Here is a 20,784-nt window from a genome sequence, read left to right on the forward strand (position 1 = left end):
AGGTAAGATGGTTCTTTGGGACCCTAGTCCACCAACTTCTTGGTCTGCTGACTTTACAAATAAGGTCACCCTTCCTTACCCCAAGAGCTCATCTCTCAATTCATTAAACTTTTTTGCGTGGAGCAGTACAAGCTTGGACTCAGTCACAAGGCCACCTTCTCAGGGAGGCCTTCCCTGATTGCCCTGTCCAAAACAGTCCCCTTGGTCACTTTCTATTCTGTCTCAGGCTGTTAATTTCCTTCATTACTGCCACTATCTGACCCTGTCTTATTTCCTGATGGCTTCCCCCATCACACATGAGCACCTCAATCCAGAGACCTTGTCTGTCTTGTTCCTCCAATGTCCTGGGTCCAAGCACTCTGCCTGATACAGAGTAGGTGTTCAAGAACAGTTTGTTGTTGAGGAGTGAACTACCTGAGAGATAGAAATCCATCTCTCCATTTACAGAAGAGGACATGAGGCTTAGAGAGGGCAAGTGACTAGCCCGTCACATAACCATCAGGTAGCAGAGCTTGGATTTGAACTCAGTTCTGCTGATCCAGAACTTGATCCTTTCCAACAGCCCAGGAAGGGAAGAGGAAATGCCAGCCAGCAGGCAGCCTGCATGCTTGTTGTAGAGACCTCACGTCGAATCCTGGGATGTATAGTAGGTACACATTATGTAAGCACCTGACACACAGTAAGCATATTTACATAGAGCACGCAGCACACAGTCGGTGTACTTTACATAGAGTACCTGGCACACAGTAGGTACGCTTTATGTAGAGCACCTGAAAAATAGTACGCACAGTTTATGTGGAGTAGCTGACACACTGAGGGGTGCTTTCTGAGGTATCCAGCCCAGAGTAGGCACTCTTTGCATATAGTTCTCTTCACAGAATAGGGACACTTTGCGTGGCATACTGCACAGAGTAACACAAGTACTACTTGCCAGCACTTTTCCCTCATTCCATCTTTCTAGGAGCTGTTGATCCCTACCATCTTCCTGCAGAACCCTCCTTGATCCCCCTCTCAGGCTCTCATCTAGCAACCCATTTCCCAGATAGGAAGACAGCCCAGAGAAGGTCGGCACAGCCCACAGTCACAGTGAGGATGCCCACTCAGGATCTCCCAGCTCTGCTCTTCCCTGTGTGGACCCTGTTCTCTCAGCCCCTCACAGCCTTACCCCTCGTGCCTCCAGGTGCCCTCTTCTAGCTGAGGACATTTTATCCCCTGAATCTGATGCAGGTAACCCCCGGCCAGGCTGGGTTCTCTGTTCTTGGTCCCAGCAATCATGTCTCCACTCAGGTCTTGGGCTTCCTGGAGGCAGGACTTGAACTCCTGCCAGGCTGCATGCCCCAGAGGCCAGAGGCTTCACGTCTCTGAGCTTCCTGATTCTATGACAAGAAATGGTGCAGACACCCTCCTGGCCCACGCATGGAGAGGAGCCCCGGAGATGTTTGCCCTGCTCACCTGGCACCTGAATGTTCATGCTTTTACCTGCTGCACCCTGGCCTAGGAAGGGCAGGGCTGGCTGTGAACTTGGGGTCCAGAGTCACCTTTGCCCGCACCCCAACTTGCCAATGTAGGAGGTGCTGAGTCCTGAGGATCCAGTGTCCACACCGTGTGATCCTGAGCTGGTTCACAGGCTTCTCTCAACAACACTGTAACCCTCTATTTGGGCAGCTGCCAGGTGGGGAGGAGGTAAGCAGGCTGCAGGGATTGGCTGGCTTAGCCCGGCCCCTGGAAGCTTCCTCTAGGTCAGGGGCCAGCCAAAGCCTTCCCCAGAGGAGGGGAGAGGAAGTTGTGTGGGACAAGGCACTCCTGATAGAAGGTGCCAGGCTGGGGGTCTAAGGGCTTGGGGTCCTGGCCCGGGGTGGGGAAGGCCACTGCTCAAGGGAATGAGTTGGCCTGGGAGATGAGTGGATACCAGTGGGTAACTAACACACACACTTTCTGTGTGTGTGTGTGTGTGTGTGTGTGTGTGTGTGTGTCTGTCTGTCTGTCTGTCTGTCTCTCTGTCTCCGTGTCTGTCTCTGTCTCTCTGTCTTCCCCTTGATTTCACTGGGTCTCCCTCCCCTCTCCCAGACCTTGTCTGCCTTCTCTGAGCCCTTCTTGCCCTGCCCCCAGCACTCACCATCCCTGCCCCTCTCTCCCTTGTTCCTGTCCCTCTATGTGTCTCTGCCTCACAGCTCACCATCATCGGCCCCCGTTCCTTCATCCTCAGGAGCTCACCCTCCACCGCGTCTGCCCTACAGGATGCTGCAGCTGAGCCTGTCCTGGCTGGGACTCGGGTTGGTGGCAGCCTCCCCATGGCTACTCCTGCTGCTGGTCGGGGCCTCCTGGCTACTGGCCCGCGTCCTGGCCTGGACCTACACCTCCTACAACAACTCTCGCCGCCTTCAATGTTTCCCGCAGCCCCCAAAACGCAACTGGTTCTTGGGTCACCTGGGCCTGGTGAGTGTGGATAGCAGGATGAGTCCGGAGCATCAGGGTGGGTGGACTTCCTGCAAGGTCAGGAACGGGGCTCAGGGGCTCTAGGACAGCAGAGAAGCCAGGGAGGATGAGAAGCCCCCTTTTTCCTCACTCCTTCATTCCTCTGCTCTGCCATCGAGACCTTCCCCACGTCCTGTCCTTCTATCCCTAGCCTGCTTTGGGGTCCATTTCCTGCCTGTCTTCCACACATGAGGTGCGCTGTCCAGGGTCTGCTCTGCATGTGGCCCACTTCCTTGTGTCTTATTCTGGGCTACATCTTCCCCACAGGAAATAGCTATCACCTCCCCATTCCCACCTACAGGTGCACAGCTACCCACCCCCTCCCCTCTCCAGGACCCCTCCTTCTAATCTTACTCCCTTCCCCCTGCTCCCGCCAAGATGTCCCAATGGGCGCCTTGACCAATCTGGATAAAGTTGGCCACTCACTTCCTCTTTCAGAAGCCTTCTTACACTTCTGCATCCTCCATGCCTGCCTACCTTGTGCCCCAGACTTTGACCTTTGACTTGGCCCCACTCATCATTAATTAAACAGTTAATTGTCCAATTACTTGTTAACCATCTTTCCAATTTGATGATAGTTCTGGGGAGCAGACACTACAGTGCCCAGTCCAGGACTGGCATACAGTAGGCATGCAAAATAAATGTTTGATGACCAAGGTGAGGAACTTGCCATCACCCCCCTCAGTCAAGGTCAAAGGGATGGGTGTCCTCCTCCTATCTCCCAGACAGCTTTCCTTTCCTGCCTGGGAGGAGAACTACAACTTGGGGCGGGACTTGCTGCAATCACTGTTCATTAAGGCAAAGTTCAGAACGGGGGCATTCCGAAGTTCACCGTGAAGGTGAGATTCACAGTGCTGAGATTCTAGGTCTTGGAAGGGTTTCAGGACATCCTGGAAGCAGGAGGAATGTTACAAAGTTGCTGTAGTTCTGCCTTCCCCTCCAAGGGCTTGTCTGTAAGGGGCCGGTCTTGGTCACTTTTCCTTCCTCCAGCCCCTTTTGCTGTGTGACCTTGGCTGAGTCACTCTCCCTCTCCGGACCAATCTCATCTAGTGCTTTGAATCCTCACCTCAAGGTCCTTGGGGAGACAGGAGCAAGTCACAAAGGTGCAAATGACTTATGTTCACTTGTCTAGAGCACCTGGGGGTATTTGTCAGGTTTGAGTGGGGCATCCTGGGGAGAGGATGCTTCACCAGGAGGCAACCCACACTTCTTCCCCTTTGGGGGCATATGGCCTCAGTTTCCTCATTTGTAGATGGCACAATTGAAAGGCATGTCCATAGCTTGCAGAGAAATAGACGCGCAGGATGCACTCTGCATAGAGCATGGCCAGCAGAGGGGGTTCAGAGGGCAGAATTGCTATATTGATTGATGGGCAGAATTCACGACCGTCCCCGGGGTTGGCCAGGGCTGGAAGGTCCCAGGTCTGCAGACCCTTTACCATGCAAGGAACCAGAGGCCATGTGGACCAGCCAGAATATGAAAGGATGTGGGACCAAAACCCAGTCCACAAGTCCTGAGGCCACCCTGCTACCCACAAACCTCACCACTGGGGATGTCCTCCTGTGGTCGCCCCTGGGGCTGGGACCACTCCCAGGACAAGAAAAATTTGTCTTCTCAAGCCAAGGTCACCCTCCCTGTGGGCAGAGAGCGTGTCTTCTCCCTGTGCCCTGGGATACACTCTGGGGACATGAAGAAGCCCCCAGGACCCTCCTGCCCTCAGAGAGAAGGAACAGGAGGAAGCAGAGATTCCCTCCATCTGTGCAGAATCCCACACACTGTCCACTGCAGCGGTTCCTTCTGGGAATTGATGGCCCTTACCTTCCTTGCAGTACCCCCCCACGGAGCAGGGCTTGAGGGGCTTAACTCAGCTGGTGGCCAACTACCCCCAGGGATACATGATCTGGATGGGCCCTATCACCCCCCTGGTCATTTTCTGCCATCCTGACTTGATCCGGAATGTCGCCAATGCCTCAGGTACCCATGCAGAGCTTGTGGTGGTGGTGCTATGACACATCTGAGGGCTTCCAGCTCCTCCCTGACAAGCTTCAATGTGGCCCCTACAGGACCCCGGCCCTTTCTCCCCTCTTCTCTCTCAGCCATCTTCCTCTTTCCTTCAAGTATTCACCAGCCCCCATCTCACTGCCTCCTTCCTCCTGTCACTGCTGTCTGCACCCCCACCCTGGTGTTCTGGGTGAAGGACACCCCCAATCTTGAGGACACAGGTCTGGACAGAGAGATCCCTGACCTGGTGTGGTCAGGAATTGGCCAGAGGGAGATGGGCTGTGGCAACCCAGAGGAGAAGCAAGGTTTTCTGCTGGGGCATCCCGGAAGGCTTCTTGGAGGAGGAGTTGCCGGAACTGTGTCTGGATCGATGAGCAGACATTTTTTAAAGCAGAGGGTAAAGTGGTGCAGTGGAAATCCATAGCATCCCAGGCCCCCTGCCAGGCCTGCCCTCAGTCCCACCCATCCCCAGGCCCAGAGCAATGAACACTCGTGGCGGGTGGAAGATCTGGGCTGCTATTTCCATGACATCCACCTCTCTGGTGGGTCAGTTTCTTTGACTCTATCCTGCAGCTCGACCACTTCTAGTTCAGTGCCCTCCTTCTCCAGTCCCCAGGAATCTCCCTGAGGAGACTCCACCGCACCCTGTCTCCCTCCTCTTGTCCCCTGTTCCTCCCATCCCCAGACAGACCTGGCAAGCAGAGGAATGAACAGGCAGCAACTGACAGAGACCTTGGTTGAAACACCAGGATGCTCAGTGACTCTGGGAAGATCCCTGGCTCTCTCTGGCTGCTGAAGTCTCTTTCAGCTGTTAGTGGTGGAAATGCAACCCTGTATGTTCTAAGGAAAGAAAGCGACTCAATCAATAGTAAAGTCCAAGGAGGGTGTCTTCAGGCCCAGCTGGATCCAGGTCTTAAACAATGTCATCAGAAATCTGTCTTCGTCTTTCAGTTCTGTGTTCATCTGTGACGGCTTCACTCTCATCATGGTAGAGATGAATGCCAGAAACTCAACCCCCATGGAAAAGTAACCTCATTCACAACATTTCCAGGGAAAGATACAGGATTCCCTTTAATTTCCCTTGCCTGGGTCATGGGACCAATCTCGGTGTCCCCGAGACGCTGAGTGCCCTGAGAAGCATAGGGTCCTCTGAGCTATTGTTTTGGGGCTCAGAGCAGCTGGATGGTTAAGAAGTCAGACCCTGGATTCAGACAGACCTGGGCTGGAGTCTTAGGCTTAGTGTCTGGGAGACTGTTGGCAAGTGACTTCATCATTCAGAGCCTCAGTTCCCGTACCTGGAATATGAGGATGGAAGAGAAGTCAGGTGAACGTGGTATTTGGGATCCAAACAGGGAAAAACCCTTTCTATCCTTGCACCTGAGGGACCCCAATTGTCATGTATGGAGAGTGTGGGGAGGGAGCCCAGGAGGAGGCTGAGGACAGACGAGCGGCTGCTGGAGGTGATTCATAGGTTCAGGTCTGGATCCCTTCCTTGCAAGTCCTTCCCTCTGGCAGCCTGGAAGAGTGTGAATTGGGTCGTTTTTGTGCCTGTCCAGATTCAGAGCTCGGAGGAAGGTCTCCTGTACACACAGGGCCAGGCCAGCACCTATGGGATGTGTGCCGTTGGTGGGTTGGACCCTAGCACGTGGTCACCCACATCTTCCACCCCACCTGCACCAAGCCTGTGCTCTTTGCTCCAGGTAGACACCTCCCTGGCCACAGCTTGCCCACTGCCATGGTCTCTGTGTTGCCTCCAGGTGGGCAGGTGACCAAGGTGCAGACAGAAGGGGCTGTGGCAGAGATGCCACTGCCTCCCTCTCACCCGGACTCCCACCTGCCTGACCTGAGGTCATGTCTGTGCAATGTCTGCTGTATAGCCATGTCTGGTCACGTATGTTTCTACCTGGATTCTGGTTACAGCTGGGGTATGTTATACCTGGTGACACCTTGTGTATGTTTATACCTGAGCTCAAATGGAGATGGTCTCAGTCATGTCTGGGGCTCAGCTGTGGCCAAGGACATCTGAGCCATCTTGGAGTCTCTGATTCTTATGTGAGATGCCATTAGAGATTGTCTGGTTCTCCTGCTGGTCACGTCTGGGCCACATTTGGAGTTTGTGTGAGATCTGGGACTCAGGGTCACTCTGAGAAATGCCTGAGACCTTATGTGAGTCGTGTCTGATGCAGGTCTTAGAGTATGTCTTGGTCTTGCCTGTTTCAGATCTGTGATATAAGTGTATTAGGTCCTGTCTGGGGCACACTGAGGCCATGTCAGATTGTCTTCAGGTCCATGGCAGAGCACGTGTTGTCATGTCAGGTTGTGTCATGCATGTTGGGGCCCTGTCAGGTGTCTCAGGAGAGGTCAGAGTGCTGGGGCAGATGTAACGTCCTAGGTCCCTGTAAAGGCATTTTGTAAAGTGCTGGGCTATGTTTCGGTGTTTATAAGGGGCCATGTCAAGTCATGTTGGGGTATGTTGTGTCATGTTGGGGTGTGTCTAAGCATATAGAGTTGTGTCTATGGGCTCTGTCTTGACCGTATTCTGTGCTGCAGCCTGGTCTGTTCCACCCTCCCTTCCCCCCTCCTCCCAGTTTCCTGTGCTCTTGGCCCCATTCCTGCTATGCTGGGCTTGGAGGAGGAACGCAGGTTCCTGGCTGGGAGCCTCCACTCCCCACCAAAATCCCTCCCCTCCCCTTCTTCCTGGCCCCTGATGATCCTCATTCATGTCAGCCACCGTCGCACCGAAGGACGTGCACTTCTACGACTTTCTGAAGCCCTGGCTGGGTGAGTAACTGTGAGTGAAGGGCGTTGGGGACAACCTTGGGGGCCCGGGGGAAGGTGCCATCCTTGCCCACTCCCCGTGGCTGCCTCGGCTAGGGGATGGGCTCCTGCTGAGTGCCGGTGACAAATGGAGCAGCCACCGTCGCATGCTGACACCCGCCTTCCACTTCAACATCCTGAAGCCCTATATGAAGATTTTCACCAAGAGTGCAGACATCATGCATGTGAGTATCTTGAACTCAGGGTCCCAGCTGGAGTCTTGGGGATGACGGGGACTCAGACACATCTTGTCTGTAATTCTGGCTCTTCTGCGTGGCTTGGGCCATTGTTCTTTCCTTCTGAGCCTCCATTTCCTTGGCTATAAAGTGAGTATAATGTGATCCCTGCTTTGCAGTGTGGTAGAGATAACATAACGGAGCCATGTCCCTGGCATGTAGTAGGTGCTGAGAAGGTCATAGTTTCTATTTTACCTTCACAGAAACCATGGAATCTTGAGGCACGTTTGATGATAACGATGAATATCATGTAGTAGTTATTCCTGAGTCACAAATCACTTCAAAACAATAAGGGTTTAGTATGGACAGCAAGTCTGTGAGTCAGTTGGCTGGTTCCTCTGAATGTAGATGGGGTCACTCACGTATCTATAATCAGCTGTGGGTCAGATAGTGTTGGGCTGCACCCCACAGGCCTGCAGCCTCAAGACTGGAGAAGGAGCTGGAGTCAGTAACAGAGACATCAGTGGTTTAATGGACGGGGGCATCTTACACGTCTGAAGCAAGGTCCTGGGGTGACACCCCACCATGTGCGGCCCACAGCGGGAAGGACATGGCAGCAGTCTTCCTATGGGGGTGGATGGGTGAGAGGTTACCAGTTGTAGGGGAATTGACAACAGGTTGGCTCATAAGTTACCAAGGAAACCAGCAGAGGAGCATACCCCTCACTACCCCTTTGATAAGCTATCATGGTGGAGATGTTTTGATCTAAATATTAGAACAATGACTATCTGGGGCTGGGGGCCAGTATTTAGGCAATTACTGATTAGGCTCTATGATTAAGAGGGAAGGTCAGCCACGTGAATAGGGTGTAGGTGAAACAAGGACTGGTCAAGCAAGGGATGTACAGAGAACAAGAGGACAACTATCTTGGGCAGCCTGACCATACAGATACGAAGCATTGCTGATCTGGGGTCAGTCCTCTCACATGTTTGGAGCTTGGTTGGATGCAAGCTGACCTAGGATGACCTCAGCTAGGGCAACTAGACTTCCTTTCATGTGATCCTCTCCCTTCAGAAGACATCTCAGGCTGGTTCAAATGGCAGAGGCAGGGTTTGAAAAGACTGAGAGGAAGCTGCAGTGCCCGTGGGGTCTAGGTTTGGGATGATCACCTCATTATTTTCACCATAGTCTATTGGCCAAAACAAGTCCAAGGCCAGCTCAGAATCGAAGAATGGTGAAGTAGGCTGCACCTCCTAATAGAAGTTACTGAAAAAATACATTGCAAAAGGTTTGGATATATACATGGGAATGGAGTAGTGGACGTAGGATTTTGTGAAGCACCTCAGATTTTTCCATACCTGCAAGCTGACAAGGGAGCTTGTTACTCTTTTGTGGCGTCTGCCAGAAGTCCTGAGACTCCTGGGTCAGAGACAAAGGACAATGTATTACTTTTGGCACAGAAAGCAGCCTGTGCTTCTTGTTGGTTTGCATTCTTCTTCCAAGTCACCAAATACTCTGAGGATGACACAGGTGGGCTTCAATAGATGCCTGCTCGTATAGTATGTTGTATTACAAGGGAAGGAGCCCTAGGTTTAGAGACTATGACTTTTATAGCAATGAAAAGCAAGCCTGGTATTTGTCCAGGGGGAGACATGGAAACAGGAGGGAAGGGGGCAGGGCACAACCTTTAAATGAATGACATAGCCAGAGGACATGACATAAACGGATTAGAACCAAATAGATCCAAGATGGCGGACGAGTCGACTTCCACTAGACCTTGAGCCTCAATATACGCTCATTGTAACACATCAGCTCGCTAAATGACACACCCACAAGTGCCATGACAGTTGGAAGCCTGACCATAAAGGTCAAAAAGTGAGAAGTAGCCCAATTTCTGGAAATCCCCACCCCTTCCCCCAAATAGCTGGAATACTCCTCCCACTCATTAGCCTATGAAATGACCCACCCCTATAAAAACTGACAACCCAATACCCTGGGGCCGCTCTCACCTTCTGAGATGGCTCACACTTTGTCTGTGGAGTGTGCTTCTCCCAAGGTCTCTTGCCTTCTGAGATGGCCCACACTCTGTGGAATGTGTTTCTCCCTAAATAAATCCTCTTCTTACCGATCACTTTGTCTCTCACTGAATTCTTTCTACAATGAGACATCAAGAACCTGAGCTTCATTAAGTCCTGAGACCAAGCGTGTGATTTCAGTTAAAAGACCATGGGTTCAATCTGGGTTACAAGGTTTCAACATGACCTCACTCCTCAAGGTTGTTTGCTACAAACACAACTCTGAGAAATAGCCCAGGTAAAGAACATCAGAGTCTTGCAATTTTTTGGCATACCCAGCAAAAATGTGCAGGGGTACTCAGGACCCATGGAGGACTACCTCTCTCAACATAGGGGACATTTTCCTAATCAACTTATAACAATGAAGATGATGGAAGCTAACATTTGTTGAGCACTTACTTTACGCAATAAGTTGACCAAGGGTACAAAGAGTATAGCGGGCAGAGCCAGGATTTAAAAACCCAGATCTCCTGACTCTCAGCCATGGTAACTTCATGCCCTAATAGTAACAGCTTTCACACCTACCCAGGTCTGGTCCTCCCTGGGGTTGTGTGCCTGGGCCCAGGAGTCAGAATCTGGGGGAGTGCATCTTGGTGTTTAGGGGTTAGGGAGGGGTCAGGGGAGTCAGTTCCCAGCCACAGCTCTGTCCCCTTCTTTGTCCAGGCCAAGTGGCAGCACCTGGTCACAGAGGGCCACACCCATCTGGACATGTTTGAACACATCAGCCTCATGACCCTGGACAGTCTGCAGAAATGCGTCTTCAGTTTCGACAGCAATTGCCAGGAGTGAGTCTCAGCCCAGGGCCCGGGAACATGAGCCATAGACCCAAGGGAGTAGATGGGGGAGGGAGGACTGACCAGGGAAATCAGAAGGGCCTTCCTGGAGGAGGTGGGTCAGAGCTGGACATTGAAGGACAGGGAAAGGGAAAGAAAAGGAGCTAACCTTTCAGGTAGGTAGAACTGTTTGATAAAGGCCAGGAGGGTAGGTTGAGCAAAGTGTGTGCAACAGTGAGGAGACACCATGGAAATAAGTTTGGAGGAGTGGGCAGGGTTATATCTTAAGGACATTCTGAAGTCAGACATAGAGGATATGAACTTTATCTGAAGTTTCCTGGGAGCCAGGGAGTGTGTTTGAGCAGATGAAGTTCTTGGTTAAATTTGAGCTTGGAAATCTGACTCAATAGAAGACCAACTGTCATGTAGACACTGAATGTTGTTGATATTGGATGTAAGGAGAATAGGGAAGGGCTGTTCCATTGACCAGCTAGCAGAGGATAAGTTCTGAGCCGTGTGGACAGTTTGGGGAAGGAGAAGGGGCAGGTACTGGCTGAGAGACAGAGGGGAGAAGCATGATATCTAAGCTGTGCTCTGGGTGCCTGGGGCATGGAGGCAGCTCACAGAGATGGGATGTAGAAGAGAAGAGTCTGGGGAGTCTCATGTCCTGGCTCCACCCCACACTGTGTCTGTGGGCCATCTGTTCTTGGAGACTCTGTTTCCTGAAGGGAGGTAGCTCTCGGCTTCTGGGTTTCAGGTGTTTTATGTTGTTGGCTTCCTTCATGCTCTCATCCTGCAGGAAGCCCAGTGAATATATCGCTGCCATCTTGGAGCTCAGTGCCCTAGTGGCAAAGCGGCACCAGCAGATCTTCCTGAACGTAGACCTCCTGTACTACCTCACCCCCGACGGGCGGTGCTTCCGCAGGGCCTGCCGCCTGGTGCACAACTTCACAGATGTTGTCATCCAGGAGCGGCGGCGTACCCTCCCCAGTCAGGGTATTGATGACTTCCTCAAGGCCAAGGCTAAGTCCAAGACCTTGGACTTCATTGATGTGCTCCTGCTGACCAAGGTAGGCTCCTCTGGTATCTGAGCAGAAGTATGAGAATGGACCTCGATTTGATCAAAGAGCTTGGACGGGATGCAGAGGGTACTGGGGAGCCATGTGAGGTGCTTGAGGGAGGGATGGGTCAGGGATAAGTTTTAGAGATGAGTGTGTGGAATCCCCCTGCAGGGGATTGCTGAGTCTGAAACTGTGAAGTCCTGAGATTTTACTCTACTTACAAGCTAATAAGTTAGTCTACCACAGAGGCAGACTGTATATATACATGTATGTATATATACAAAACTCTGGATCAGAGCAGCCCATTTATGGCTTATAGCAGTAACAGTAGCCAGAGTAGAATTGTAGCTATGGTTCCCCATTCTTAAATTTCTCTGAGGGCTCCATAATGTTTTACCTATACATGCAGCCATGCTTGCATTGCAGGATAAGTACCTCCAGGTTTTGAACTTCAGAATTTATGCAGGACATCTGCCCCTTCTTCCTTACCAGGGGGAAGGAGAGGGGGAGAGAGAGAGAGAAGGAAAGGGAACAGGAGGGGAGGGGAGGGGAGGGGAGAGGAGAGAAGAGAAGAGAAGAGAAGAGAAGAGAAGGGAAGAGAAGGGAAGAGAAGAGATTGTCCTTGAACTTGAACAAATCCTCGTGGGAGAGAAGGCAAAGTCTATAGATTCTACAGGTTTATAACCCGTTCCTTATTCCCAGGAGAGATAAGGAATCCCTGGATTTACTATGCTAACATATGAGCAAATGGCTTTGGGGCCATGCTCAAGCTATAGCTTCCAAGTCAAGTTGCCACTCAATCATCCTGTAACCCAGGTTGCATCATGTAGAGACATGAAAATATTTATAGATCATTGATTCCTTTCACCAGGGACAATACAGGAGGCAAAGAGGTCAAGAGGAGGCCTGTGGGGTGGGCCCTCGTGTGATAGCAAGCAAACGAGGTCTAGGAGTTCAGGGTGGGCTTGGGTTTCTGGATGGATAATGGAGGTTGAGATTGTCTCAGTTTAGGCTCAGGGGCCCTCAGTGATTCTGGAGATCTTGCTTTCTCTCCAGGATGAAGATGGGAAGGGATTATCAGACGAAGATATCCGAGCTGAAGCTGACACCTTCATGTTTGAGGGTGAGGGTCCCAGTGTGAGACTACAGACGGGAAGGGGTCTCTCCCCCACCAAGGAACTTGGCGAGTGGACCCTAGATCACCCCATCACGCCCCATCCTCCCCATGGGCCTTACTGTGAGGGTGCTGTCCGCCTTCTGGTGCTGAAGTAGCTCAGAGACCCAAGCTTTTCTGATGCCCCTCAGGCCATGATACCACAGCCAGCGGCCTCTCCTGGGTCCTGTACAACCTTGCAAAGCACCCAGAATACCAGGAGCGCTGCCGGCAGGAGGTGCAAGAACTCCTGAGGGACCGTGAGCCTAAGGAGATTGAATGGTGAGTGCAAGTCCTCCTGGTCTTTTTCTGAGCCCCTCACATTGGCCTTGCACCCTGGCTGGGGAAGATGGGAAATCTTTTTGTTGATTCTGTCATTATTGCTTAGTGGGAGTAGGATAAGATCCTGGAGGCAGGGTCTAGTACCCAGTATGTATAACAGGGGAAAGTTTGCAGGCTCTTGGGACAGAAAGACCTGGATTTCTGAGAGAATTAGTGACAATGTGTGAGGGCTGATGATGCCACTTAGCACATATTCAGTAAGTGAACTTCCTCTCCACTCCCTTACTTTTCTCTCTGAATCACATGTTTTCAAACATCTTCATCTCTGAGTGTTTTCTGATCTCCTGTCCCCTAATTCTTCATATTATTTAGTCCAGGATTCACAGGGAATACCTGAGGACTAAAGTCATTCAACTCCTGTCCAGGAACAAATGCATCTTCATCCATCCAGTTCCCATTTAGGAAACACTACCAAACTGCCTTCTATCCCCAATTCTATGCCATTTCCAACTCTTTCCAGCCCCATTCTGTGTCCTGGAGACTCAGGAAGGACCCAGACCCAGTCTTTGCCTTCCAGGAGCTCCCAGCCTGGTGAGGAATAGCCCCAGGTCAGGACACTCCCAGTGTACATGGGCAGTGCTGGCGTTTAGAGTAAGAGAGGCAAAGTCGAGGGTGGAAAAAAGTGCCTCAGCTGAGACCCTGAAAGATGATCAGTAGATATCTGGATGCATTTGACATGCAGTTAGGTCAAAGAGACAGCCGGGCAAAAATGAAGTGATGTGGGGAAGGGGAGAAAGAGACAGAGAAAGAGACAGAGAGAGAGAAATGAGTGAGGGAGGAGGTTTAAATGAACATATGATTGGCTTGTGGAAAACAGATTACATCATAATATTAACACACACTACCCCAGAGTGTGGAATGAATACCCATTTTTGTATATTCAAATAATCTTTAGGTTTTTAATAGAGTTTAAAATTTTAGTATAGAGATCTTATGCAGCTTTTGCTAAATTAACCCTTAGATACTCTGGTTGCTATGGTGAATCATCTAGTCTGTCTGTATTGAGAAATATTTATAAGTTCATTTGGAATACATTCACATTTCTTGTTAATTTTAATCCAGATATTTTATATCATCATCATCATTTCTTTCATCATCTATTCTTTCTAATACAAAAACTAATAATTTATGGATATAAATTTCTTGTGCAGTGAACGTAGTAAATGCTAAATATGGAGTCCCATATCAATAGGAAAAATAAAGATCATTTAATAAAAACTTGGAACAACTGGAGAGCTACCTGGAAAAAAGTGAATTCAACCTGCTCTTATGTCATAAGAAAATAACATCTACATGAATCAAATATTTAAAATAAAAACTAAAGGAGTCTTAAAGGCTCTAGAGGAAACCATGGGAAATTATTTTATAGCTCCAGAGGAGGAAAGGCCCTGTTTTGGACACTGGGCCCAAGAGATGTACAAGAAGAGATTGTTATGCTGTTACATGAAAAAGATACAGAGCAGTGTGTATAGTACATAGTATGCTACTATATATATATTTTTTTAATGCAAAAAAGTACCTCTGGAAGGATACATATAAAATAATCACTAGGCAAACTGTGAGGAGGGGAAATGAGGGCTGTTGGGCCATGGGGGTGGTGTTTTGTAGTTTTCCAATTTTGAACTAGTTAACTGTATCAACTATTAAGAATTTAAAACACCACACAAAATGAAGGGGACTAAAGAAAAAGAATTCAGTCCCCTTACTGAATCTTATCTTCGATGCTTATAAAAGCTTTCCAGTGAATTCTCTCGTTTTCTAAGTATAAAATCATTATCTGCCGAAAATGATGTATTTACCCCACATTTCAAATGGCATTGCTCTCCTTTTTCCTTTGTCTAACTGCATTAGCTAGTATCTCTAATGCTGTAATAAATAAGAGTCAACAGTGAATCCGATCTTTTGTTTCTTACTCATTTGCCTTTTGATTTTGCTATCTTGCCGTAAAGAATATTTTATTTTTATAAGAATTTGTAAACGTTTTTATGGTTGGCTTTTCGATGTTTTGCTTAGAAAAACTTCTAAAAATATCTCACTAAATTTTGTCTGGTTCTTCTGTGATATTGCTTTTCTTTCTTTCTTTCTAAGAACCATTTTATTGAGGTATGATGGACAAAGAAAAAACTGTACCTATCTAATGTATACAACTTAATGTGCTTGGAGATATTTGATCCATCTGCAATTTTGTTATAGGGAGAGAGGATCTCATGGGACAGCAGGAGGGCTGGGGTTGGGGGAGGCGATGTCTCTGTTTTTGCTCCCTGGATAATTGTCATGGGGATTCCTTAGGGACGATCTGGCCCAGTTGCCCTTCCTGACCATGTGCATCAAGGAGAGTCTGCGGTTGCACCCTCCAGTCACAGTCATCTCCCGCCGCTGTACCCAGGACACTGTGCTCCCAGATGGACGGGTCATCCCCAAAGGTGCCCACGATGACTAGGGGAGGAGGTTCCTGGTCAGAAAGAGGGGCCCAATCAGGTGGCATGGACCTAGTTCTGACTGGTCCCTCCTCTCCCACAGGTGTTATCTGCCTCATCAGTATTTTCGGGACCCATCACAACCCATCGGTGTGGCCAGACCCTGAGGTGCTGCCTCCCCTACCCCCCACCTCCCTCATCCTAGCCCACTCCCCTCGGGGGCCCTAGAGGAGGGCACAGGGTTCTGGCTTAGTAAATCAGACATCACCTCCCCCCATTATAGAAACATCTGCCAAGTAGCCCTGTCTTGCGTTGCCCCCAGGTCTATGACCCTTTCCGCTTTGACCCAGAAAACATCAAGGGGAGGTCACCTCTGGCTTTTATTCCCTTCTCCGCGGGGCCCAGGTGAGGACGGGGCATCTGAGGTGGGAATGGAGTGGTGGGCGCAGGGGTCTGGGACTGAAATTCCAGCCTTGATTTTGGGGGCCAGGAAGAGGGAAAATTTAAGATGTTCAGAGTTTCCCTCCGCTCCATTGGACGTTATGGGTAAGGGTCTGGGGAATGGTGGTGGGCCCGAGGAGGGGTCCGAGGTGTGTTGAGAGCCCTGTTCCCCTGTCTGCTGATCGGAGTTCAGGACTTGGAGTGTGGGCTAAGCTCTGGGGATATGTAAACCCACGTGGGGGTTCCAGGCACGGTTAGCCTCCTTCTCCATCCCTGTTGGTGGGGATGGGGGTTGTGGGCCAGATACCCGGTGCGGTGGGGCCCGGATGAGGGTTCCAGGCGCAGTCAGAGCTCCCGCTCTCGCCCACAGGAACTGCATTGGGCAGTCATTCGCCATGACAGAGATGAAGGTGGTCCTGGCGCTCACGCTGCTGCGCTTCCGTGTGCTGCCGGACAAGGAGGAGCCACGCAGGAAGCCGGAGCTGATCATGCGCGCGGAGGGCGGACTTTGGTTGCGTGTGGAGCCGCTGAGTGCAAGTCAGCAGTGACCCGCCACCGTCTGACCTGCGATCCACCCTGACCCTAGACAACTCACTTTGCAGATTCCTAGGAATAAAACTGTGCTGCCATGTCTGCCCCAGTCTCATTGAGAGGGGGGCTTGGGGCCTGGGGGGATCCAGGCGGGTCTGAGAGGCTATGAACCTGGGGGGGCGGGGGAAGGGGGTGGGGAGGGGGTGGATATTGATGTGGTAGCTTGAGCTCCATCTTGGATCACAAGGTCAAGGATACTCTTTAGGGAAGGTGGAGCAGAGAGCTAGATGCCATCAGGTTCAGATGACGCTGGATCCACCACTCCCTCCTATAGTGGTCACCATCCCAGTCTGCCATTTATTTACTAGCTGCTTGGCTTGGGGAAAATCATGTCTCTCTCTAAGCCTCAGTGCCTTTATTACATAATAGTAGCCTCCTTATTGCGGGTTGTGGAGATTTATAAGCAAGCATTAGCAAAATGACTGACTCAGTATCTGGTAAGCATCAGTACTCAATAAGGGTTCATTTCTTCCCTTCTTTTTGCATCACTTTCTCAAATTTAAAATGTTTTAAAGTTATAAAAGTTATATTTAAGTTTTGGGACGTGCGGAAACCTGCCGTTGAAGGTAACTGTCATTAGAAGATTCAGTAAATTCAAAATCTCCATAGTTACATCTGTTACATAGTTACAATGGGCTTTGATGTGAAGCTGGTCCGAAGCTAGGAACCGAAAAAAAATTTTTTCCCTCGGAGAGGCATGACCCAGGACTTTATTTTCATCTAGGAAGTGGAGGTCAAGAGGGTCCACAATAGTGAGAGGAGGTGGAGGGGGCAGGAGTGGGGGCCACTTCCTTCAGCACCTGGGACAGCAGCTGCCTCAGGACTTGCCCCAATCAGGCTGTAGGAGGTCCTGGGATAGAGTCCTAGTCTCAGAGCCTTTCAGGGGCCAGAAGACTTCCTGGTTGCAAAATTAGAAAGAAACACTGTAACATGAAATGAGGAAATATTTACTATATTCTAAGCTGAAAATCACATATGTTTTCCTTTGCCTTCAGAGTTCTTATTCAAAATGTTTTTCTTTTCCCCCAAATGATACCTTGCCATAGAAGAAAATACAAATAATAAAAAGTAAGAAATAAAAATCATATCCGTAATCTAAGCATGTCAAAGCAATCACTGTTCATATTCTCTCACATATACTGCCAAATTTTAATTTTATATGTAATTCTTATACAAGTAAAATTTTGAATTTACATCTAAATGTATCACATTTACATATAATCTCCTTTTTAAAATTACTATTATACTGACTAAAAAGCACATAGAAAGATACTCAACATCATTCGTCATTAGGGAAATGCAAATCAATGACACAGTGTGATATCACTTCACACCCAGTAGGACGGCAAGAATATAAAACAATGGAAAATAACAAGGGTTGGTGAGGATGTGGGGTAATTGGAACCCTCATACACTGCTGGTGGGGATGGAAAATGGTGCAGCCACTGTGGGAAACAGCCTGGTGTTTCCTCAATAAATTAAACCTAGAATTACCATATGACCCTGCCATCCTGTGCCTAGGTATGCACCCAAAAGAATTGAAAGCAGGGTTTAAAGAAAAAGTTGTACATGGCCCTTCATAGTGGCACCATCCACAATTGCCAAAAGTTGGATATTTGGGAAACAGTTCAAATATCTGTTAACAGATGAATGAATAAATAAAATGAGGTATATCCATAACAAGAAATATTATTGGGTCATAAAAAAGGAGTGAAGCACTCATGCATGCTACAACATGAATGAACTTTAAAAACATTATGGTAAGTGAAAGGAGTCGGACACAAAATGTCATATGATTCCATTTATATGAAATGTGCAGAGATAGATTCAGGAGCTGGAGGGTGGAGGAGGAAATAATGACTGCTAATGGGTACAGGTCTGCTTTGCAGGTGATGAAAATATTTTGGAACTAGATAGAGGAGAGGTGGTGGTTGCACACCGTTGTGAATGTACTAGATGCATGGAATCGACACTTTAATGTTATGAATTTTAGGAATGAATGAATTTTATGTTATGTGAGTTTTATCTCAACATAAAACATGTTATTTTATCTTACATTTTTCTTGTTAATCTGGGGTTTTCATATAATAATGTATTGTGGACGTCCTTCAACAGCATAAAATCATCTTGGGGGTCTTTAAAACCTTTGCGTTAAGTATTCAAGCCACGCTTTATTTTTGTAAATAGCATTATGTCAGGAAATCATTTAGTTTGTCTCACTTTGCAAGAATTCTCTTTATGCACCTTAATAAGCTTGAGATATCACAACCAATTACATATTGAGTTACTCTTAATCACATAACTTTTGGTGTAGAAATTTCATTTTTATAGCAATAGATACACACGCATTCATGTAAGGTGTGGGTGTCATTAAACACTTTTCATACAACACATAAGGGTTGATGACTCCACAGACACTGATTTTGGTCCTATTAACAGAAGTAGATCACTGAGGGGAGAAGGTTATGACACTTCAGCTCCCCCAGGTAAACACTGATTTCATCCTCACACCAATCTTATAGATTGGAGAGATTAACTCACTTGCTCAAGGTCACTCAGTTGATGAGTGGTAGAGTGGGGGTAAGTTTGGTCAGCTTGGCTTCAGAATTCATGCCTTAGCTTCCAAGGAAGCAATTTTCAAGGTGTCTAAGCCCCAGGTGCATCAGATCACCTGGACAACCACTGCAGGATTACTAGAAGACGCTCTTGGATGAGTGGTGCCTAACTTTTTAAATGTAGTGTTTTTGACGGGGGATTCATTCACTCATGTACAAAATAAGATGCTCAGTGAAAATACTTGTCCTCCATATGTCCTTTGTTTTCCCAGTTTTTTTCACCTTTAGGTAAATACTTTTTGTATATCATTTCACAGTATATTTATGCAAATAATATATGTGCTTAGTTACCCTCAGCCTCATTTTAAAACTGTATGTAAATTTACAAAATTTACTAAAAGTAAAGTTTGCTCTATTTGGTGTACAGTTCTGAGATTTGAAATGTCTAGCGTTGTGTAAACACACTACCATAGTCACCCTTGATAGTCAAAAACTTTTCACCCCACCTCCTGCCAAACACTCATCTATTCTCCATCCCTGTAGTCTGGCTTCTTTCACGTTACAACACATTTATGATCCATTCATGTTGCACGCATCAATACTTTTTGCTTTTGTTTTTTTTTTGGTACGCGGGCCTCTCACTGTTGCGGACTCCCAACCACTGCACCACCAGGGAAACCCCAATACTTTGTCTTTTTATGGCTAAGTAATATTCCATAGTATGGTGAGCCACATTTTCTTCCCCAGTTGGAGGACATGTGGATTGTTTTCAATGTTGTGCTGTCATGAATAAAGCTACTATGAATATTTGTGTACAACCGTTCACTGCTCTTGGAATGGGAGGGCTGGGTCATATTACATGGGGACGTTTAACATTAGAAAAAACAACCAAACTTTTTCCAAAGTGTGCCACTTAAAATTTTTAATTTCATTAAAATTCCCAGCTTTATTGAGATATAATTGACACATAACATTTCTGTGTAAGGTGTACAATAAGGTGTACAACACATTGATTTAATACATTTATAGCTTAGAAAGTGATGCTACCTAGTATTAGCTACCACCTCTACCCCATCACATACTTACCATTTATTTTCTGCGGTCAGAACATTTAAGATCTACTTTTTCAGGAACATTCAAGTTTCTGACACAGTACCATTAGCTGTAGTCACCATACTGTACATTAGATCCCCAAACTTGTTAATCTTATAACTGGAAGTTTGTATCCTTTGACCAGTATCTCCCCATTTATCCAACTCCCGGTAACCATCACTCTACTCTGTTTCTTTGAGTTTGTCTTTTTTAGAATCCACATATAAGTAATATCATACAGTACAGTTATCCCTCGGTATCTGCGAGGGATGGCGGGATTGGTTCCAGGACTCCCCGTAGATACCAATAATTGGGGATGCTCAAATCCCTCATATAAAATAGTGTAGCATTTGCATACAACCTACACATATCCTCCTGTACACTTTAACTCATCTCTAGATTACTTATAATGCCAAATACAATGTAAATGCTATGTAAATATTTTCTGGTACACAGCAAGTTCAAGTTTTGCTTTTTGGAACTTTTTGGACTTCCCCCTCCCCCGAATCTTTTTGACCTGGGACTTGTTGACTCTGCAGGTGCAGAACCCGCAGATAGGGAAGGCTGCCTGTGTTTGTCTTTCTCTCACTTACTTCACTTAGCATAACGCGCTCAAGGTCCAACCACGTTGTCACAAACGAGCAGGTTTTCCTTCTTTCTCCTGGCTGAATAATATTCCATTGTGTGTGTGTGTGTGTGTGTGTGTGTGTGTGTGTGTGTGTGTGTGTGTGTGTATCACATCCTCTTCATCCATTCATCCACTGATATACAGTTAGTTTGTTTACATATCTTGGCTATTGTGAATAATACTGCAA

The 20,784-nt window shown here is 48.1% G+C and overlaps 2 protein-coding genes across 5 annotated transcripts in view; one reads left to right on the forward strand and one right to left on the reverse strand.

Moving 5' to 3' along the window:
• LOC117195675 (cytochrome P450 4F2-like) overlaps positions 1-20,784 on the reverse strand; it is a 69,229-nt gene that overhangs the window by 25,179 nt on the left and 23,266 nt on the right. The window lies entirely within an intron of this gene.
• LOC101275454 (cytochrome P450 4F2-like) lies at positions 1,753-16,356 on the forward strand. 4 transcript variants are annotated; one of them, XM_004277616.3, is made up of 13 exons: positions 1,759-1,813; positions 2,238-2,436; positions 4,305-4,449; positions 7,204-7,257; positions 7,351-7,478; positions 10,208-10,329; positions 11,117-11,387; positions 12,435-12,501; positions 12,684-12,813; positions 15,163-15,296; positions 15,394-15,458; positions 15,613-15,695; positions 16,102-16,356. In XM_004277616.3, the coding sequence occupies exons 2-13, from the start codon at positions 2,239-2,241 to the stop codon at positions 16,277-16,279; spliced, it is 1,575 nt and encodes a 524-aa protein (XP_004277664.1). In that variant the 5' UTR covers positions 1,759-1,813; position 2,238; the 3' UTR covers positions 16,280-16,356. The 4 variants fall into 4 exon arrangements, with proteins under 4 accessions (XP_004277665.1, XP_004277664.1, XP_033257461.1 ...); XM_033401570.2 differs by having other exon boundaries at positions 1,778-1,813; positions 2,207-2,436; XM_004277617.3 differs by lacking the exon at positions 4,305-4,449 and having other exon boundaries at positions 1,753-1,813.

This window comes from Orcinus orca, chromosome 3 (assembly GCF_937001465.1).
Source record: "Orcinus orca chromosome 3, mOrcOrc1.1, whole genome shotgun sequence".
NCBI lineage: Eukaryota > Metazoa > Chordata > Mammalia > Artiodactyla > Delphinidae > Orcinus > Orcinus orca.

Coding starts and splice junctions, on each gene's coding strand:
- LOC101275454 (XM_004277616.3), top strand. CDS start 2,239: ATGCTGCAGCTGAGCCTGTCCTGGCTGGGACTCGGGTTGGTGGCAGCC. Junction 7,479..10,207: donor AGAGTGCAGACATCATGCAT/GTGAGTATCTTG, acceptor TTCTTTGTCCAG/GCCAAGTGGCAGCACCTGGT. Junction 15,459..15,612: donor CGGTGTGGCCAGACCCTGAG/GTGCTGCCTCCC, acceptor CGTTGCCCCCAG/GTCTATGACCCTTTCCGCTT.